The sequence below is a fragment of the Amphibalanus amphitrite genome, unplaced genomic scaffold, assembly GCF_019059575.1.
Source record: "Amphibalanus amphitrite isolate SeventyFive unplaced genomic scaffold, NRLGWU_Aamphi_draft 000532F_arrow, whole genome shotgun sequence".
Taxonomy (NCBI): domain Eukaryota; kingdom Metazoa; phylum Arthropoda; class Thecostraca; order Balanomorpha; family Balanidae; genus Amphibalanus; species Amphibalanus amphitrite.
This window is the reverse complement of record NW_024882026.1, coordinates 190,405-196,404: the sequence shown is the minus strand read 5'-3', so window position 1 is coordinate 196,404 and position 6,000 is coordinate 190,405. Positions and strand designations below refer to the sequence as shown.

General features: G+C 47.1%; 1 protein-coding gene across 1 annotated transcript; it reads left to right on the top strand.

The window, feature by feature from the left end:
- The first annotated feature begins 2,519 nt into the window (after positions 1 to 2,519).
- Positions 2,520 to 3,782, top strand: LOC122393365 (glutamate receptor 1-like). The gene has a single exon (XM_043389308.1). The coding sequence runs from the start codon at positions 2,520 to 2,522 to the stop codon at positions 3,780 to 3,782; it is 1,263 nt and encodes a 420-aa protein (XP_043245243.1).
- The last annotated feature ends 2,218 nt before the right edge of the window (positions 3,783 to 6,000 follow it).

Below are 6,000 nucleotides of genomic sequence, written 5' to 3'. Positions count from 1 at the left end.
TACAAAGTGTATTATGGATGATACAGAATGAATAACGAGAGAAACGTGGATCTAGCATAGTTGGGATTTCCAGGCGGAAAATAGGCGACGTCACACTATCTTTTCAACGCACTGATTTCGAACTAATCAACAAACAAAACAAACAGGTCGGACTAGACGATAGAGCCTATTAAATATGCGAGGGGAATCTTGAATTAACACAACTCGTTTACTGCAGTGGTCATTAGCTGAGAAGCATGTAATCTAATTTTTTAACGAGTGTGAAGTCAGCTATGCGGTCACGACTGGGCAGTGGTAAACCGCAGTGGATTGGACACAATGGGGGCTGGCCGGGGCGGCCTGATGTCACCCAATCCCTCGAGCACGCCTTGGACCGGGGGTGTATCCGTGTCCAAACTAGAGAGGAGACGGCGATGGACGGGAGTGAGGGTGGCACGTGCCAAACCAGAACACAGAGACCAGCCGCGGACAGGCCGGTTTGTGGCCGAATGTTTCAAAACTTTTCAAATATTCCACAAAAGTACATGGATATGGATTGAATTATGAATGGAGGCCGATTGTGTGCTAGCTATGAATGATAAGAAAAAGTCGACTAGCTAAAAGTGCAAAGCCGCACTGAAACCGACCACGAATCGCCGAACCATTGTTCGCGAGATGCCAACAATGTTTAGTAGAGTGATGTGCAGGAAGGACTCCCGTTTTTTGTCGTCTATCACGAGCATCTTAGTAACATTTTCACTGGAGCACGTAAATCCTTCGCTAACGAACCGGCTGTCTAATAACAAGGATTATTACTTAGGTATGTAGCTAGGTATGTACTACCCAGAAATAAACGCGAGGAACCCAGCCGATCTCGGGTGGAACAGACCTCACACTAACAAAGAGACTAACTAGGCTCCACACAACTTAGAGCAACCGGATTTAATAAACGGTTTTTAGGATGGAAGTAGCTAATTGGAGCTGCGAGAGGCGAGTAGAGAACAACCGCGCCTCGCTACCTTACAAACTCAGATAGACCGCCTTGGAACAGCCAGAAGTGTGGAGAAGAGCGTTGATTGATGAATAAGTGTATGCAGAACTTGCGGCGGAAGTGGTAACGCGTGTAGTTGGCGGCGTGAAAATGGACTTGGAACTAACGAAGCCGAGAGGACTGTGCTAAGGCCTAAGAACAACCAATACAAGACGCAAGTAACGCCAAACCCAGAATACCAAAGCAGCATGAGAGCCAAAATCTAAATGAATAAGTGAATGAGTGGGTGAATATCAGGACGGTGCGCTGCCTCTGTCGTTCTATACGAGCCTAGTCCGACCTGATAATACCAACAGCAGCGGCAGCGCAGCGACACGCTCGCAGTGCGACTGTGCGTTTGACCGCCCGCCGACCGGCCGCCGGCTGGCCCAGCGCCCCGCCCTGGAGCACTGACGTCACAGGTCAGGGCGGCAGAGGCGCACTCAGGTACAGCAAGCGAGGGTCGGGGAACACAGTGGCATCACCTCTTGACATGACTGCGTCTTACTTTGGGCGAGCTTATGCCTCAATATGGGTAACGGACATAATTGTTTGGTGTTTGGTATTGTTTTGGTCTAGCTCTTGACCAATCAGGAAAGCATGCAATTGAATAAGCAATCCAATTGAATAATCAAACATGCAATTGAATAATCATTTTTCAGCGATATTTTCTGCTCGGAGAGGATTGCGCAACGTCGGTATCAGTTCGACATGAAAAATTGACAAGTTGTCTCATAAGCGACAACTTTGATACCAAACGAACGCTTGTCATATTTCTACAGCCAAATTATGGAAACGAGCGGATTTCAGACCCTAGAATCAACATCAATCGCCCTGGTTATACTTACGTTGATGTCTGGATAGTGGATACCCCCCTTAAAAACTTTACTTTACCAGCAGAGTCGGATTTCAAGTCGGCTTTCATGACCGAGAGGCCATCTCAACATTCTGCTACAGAATCATTGTTAGGTTTCAGCCTATATGTTTATAGGTGATGTCGAGAGCACTAATGCTCCCTTTTGAGGAAACTGTTGTGAGAATATTCCCTTTTAGAAGCATGTACATTTGAACGATGTTTGAACATATAATGGCGCACTCTATCTGACAGCCGTTAACATCGTTCGGGCAGACCCGACCGTCGGATGGAGCGCCATTTAATACCAGGCTCCTCCTACGGTTCGATTATATCGGTTGTCACTTGAGCGACGTCCTTAAAGCACGTTGCACAGTGCAGCATTTGGCATAGAGTGAGACACACCTGCGCATACATAGTTGGCTCTGTGCAAGCACTGAGTGGTACCGAGGACTGCTTAACACACCAAAGTAGCTGCTCGGCCTGGTGGACTTGTCTGTTGGACATCAGCCGTAACTGAGTTCAGCTTGAGAAGTCATGGAACGTCTAGGCAATCTACTCTCAGTGGGCAAGACATGGTCGGAAGAGACATCTTTCTCCAGCGGGTCATTCGGGGAGCTACGTGTAGTTGCCTTCCACGACCCTCCATACGTATCGATGGAGAAAACCGCAAATGGCAGCTACGCCTACAGCGGGTACTTGTACGACATCTGGAAACTGCTTGCCGGGAACCTGAACCTTCAATACCGAATGGTGGAGCCGGAAGGATGGGGGTTCGGCAGCTGCTACCCCAACAGCACTTGTACTGGCATGGTTGGCGAACTGTTTTACGGCAGGGCCGACGTGGCGCTGACCTGGCTCCTCGACCGTCCAGATCGCGCTGCTGTTGTTGACTTCATCCACGTCCCGATCGAGGAGAACTACGACGCCTTTCACATTGTTGGAGGGACTGCAGATGTTCCTCAAACTGCTGCACAGATGGCGGGATCGTTACTGAGGCCGCTACACGCCCACGTATGGTGGGCAGTGCTTGGTGTGCTGCTTGTCCTCTCTGTGGCACTTCGAGTCGTCATTTACTTCAATCAGGGCTATGGAGAAAGGAGCCAGACTGTGACCGAGATGACGTTTGGCTCTTGTCTGTTCTACAACTACATGTCTCTAGTTGGACAGAGCTGGGCCATCGTACCAACCTCATCATCAGCCAGGATCGTGACCATCATCAGCTGGATGATCAACATCATCATCGTAAGCAGCTTCACGGCCAACCTGATCTCGGATCTCGCCGTGGTCACCGTGTCTCGTCCGATCGGCAGTCTTCGCGAGTTCACGGAGCAGCCAGACTGGAAGCTGGCCATACGACCCGGTCACGGTGTGCTATACGATTGGCAGATGAGCCGCGACCAGTACGAGCGAGAGCTCTACCGAAGGAGCTCCATTCATGATAGAGTCATTGAACTGGATAACGCTCAGCTGTTTCAGATAACCATTCAACCGAAGGTGATGACTTTTTTCGATATAAAACACCTGAAGTTGACGATAGGAGATGCCGCATGTTCCCTCGTGCCACTTCTGGATCAACCGGCAAAGCTCACCCCCAACTACTTTGCGATCGCTAAGGGTCAGCCAGCACTGAGGAGACTCATGTACGCCGAACTTCTGAGGATGTCTGAAATGGGCCTGATTGGGCATCTAAAGCGCAGGAGATTCAGCCGCATCGAGAACATGTGCACGTCCTCATCGGACACCAAGGCCATGTCTTTGGGGAACACCCTGGCCTCCATCGCACTGGTTCCTCTGGGGGTGGTCCTCGGCCTCGCTATCGCCGTACTGGAGAACCTCTGGGCCAGGGCTGTCACTAAACGGCATGTCACCGGGGCAGTCGACAGACAGCACTTTATAGTCATGAAACTGGTGTCATGAAGGCCTCCTAGGTGCAGCTAGGGTTTAACTACATTGTTCTAGGCATAAGAAAGGTGTAGCGTCGTGTATCGTACGGCAGCAATGGGCTGAGACATTGGTTGTTGTCACCTATTTGCGGTAGAGCGTTACCGTTACTGACCATATATGAGAGTTGTTTCTATCTCTCCGAAATATAACCAATCGCCCTTCGTCTGGCATCGCACCACACGTGGCCACTCACAACTCACCGCTTCTGTGTATGTTCAACAAAATCAATGAGTGCGTGCTATCACTGCAAAATAATGTATATCGAGTAGCATATTCACGAGCACTTGCACTGTGCACTCATGTGCAGTGTGTTTCATTCATGATGTAATTAACTGTATCTGGGCTAATTAGCTGTATCTGATGGGGCTAAACTGTGCTTCATGTCACGTCTTCATGTCTGAGTTATACACATGCCATTTGTCTGGATCATTTTGGGTGTATGGAACCTTTCTCCCATGACGCAGCATTGCCGGCTGCACTATGAGCCTGCCTGAGACTACAAGCGCCAGTTAAATATCCACATCGAACCATCAGTCTGTCTGCAGCCTGCAGATATCATAGGAATAGCTTTCTTCTCTTCTCAGATCGAGCCGTGGTATCAAAATTTCGCCCGAAGAAATGGGAAAAACACGAAGACAGAAATCAATTACCATCATTGAATAACTATGAAGGAGCATCGTGAGATGCTTGGCTTGGCATGAGCATGAGCATCGCATATAGTAAAGTAGTATTAGTATACTCTATTTCTACATATCATCAACTTTGTTATATGTATGGAAGGCATACATATACCATATACCGACCGATTGATTGACTGTCAAAATCGATTTCCAAACAGCTTCCATGTTCGACACTTCCGCTGTTGTCAGGGCGAGCCGATCCATTAGGCGTTCACCAATGCCATTTGACGTGCATCCAATAGCTACTCTGCAGAACCTGCGCAGTTGTTAACAGCTAGCGAGTCTACAATGAGTAGCACTCAGTGGCGACTCAGTGCATTTGCACAGCCAGCCGTGACATTTTACTGTCACCAAGGTCGTCGCAGCTTTGCATGAAGTTCACTTAATTTACCGTCATTGACATTTTGTTTTACTTTTAGTGTTGATTTATTTAAATGACACTCTGTTGTTTTTCTCACGGTTTCATTTTCATGAACATTTTTCAAATCTCGTTCGTCAAAGATGAATCTTTACCAGCAGGAAGCAAAATAATTTAGCAAAATTATTTCCAAAAATCTTCATTAATGCTCGACTAGATTTCGGAAGTACTAAGAACGTTGGTAAATAAGGATGTTCAGTTTTTACCTAATGCTGGTTTATGGTTATATAAAAAAAAACATATATTTAACCCCAGGTCAGTCATCTATGCGCGTGCATACTTTTCGTGGCCTTATCAACCTCATTATTGTCAGCATCGTTCAGCTAGTAAAAAAATCAATCAGAAGCAAACATGTTTATTATAAATATAATATAAATATATACGACGCACACAATAGGGGACATTGGCATTGCCTTTGAACAGCGCTTACGGAGTGTATAACAAGTAACAACTGTGTAGTAAACTTAGGTATCAGCACATACAGGGTGGAAAGTAATTACGCGAACATACTTTTTCGTCTTATAGCAATGGAAAAAGCGGCGGTGACATGAAAATTTCATCCTTCCATATATTCCTATTTATGTGCGATACACTGACAAAGGCGTTCAGGCATAATTGACATGAGCATGTCAAGCACTGTTGGCCAAAGCTTAGTCCACGCCTCCTGGAGCTGTGGTGAGGCAATCGATGTTGGTGGCTACTAGCAGCTCTTAGACGCTCTCCTGAAGAGTCGCCTGGATATTTTTGATCAAATTGAGGTCTGGGCTATTCCCAGATTGACCATTATATGCCCAGAAGAAGAACAGGTTCTCAAAGCACCAGTCTTGCGTCTTTTTGGCCGTGAGAGGAAGGACTTTATCAATCATGAAGAAGAGTTTCTTTGCGTCGGGCACAAAAGTGCGCTCAATCATTTTGCCCCTTTTGGTGCATTGGTGGATTAGATAAAGAGACTCGTCTGGAAGGATGTTCCACTAGTTGTATACTTTATTTTTGGTTGCCTTTTTGGTCACTACATGCAATTCTGACACCATCCGGGCGCTCATAACACGCTGATGTGTGTTCCTTTGCCGGATGTTTGAAGGTTGGGACGGGC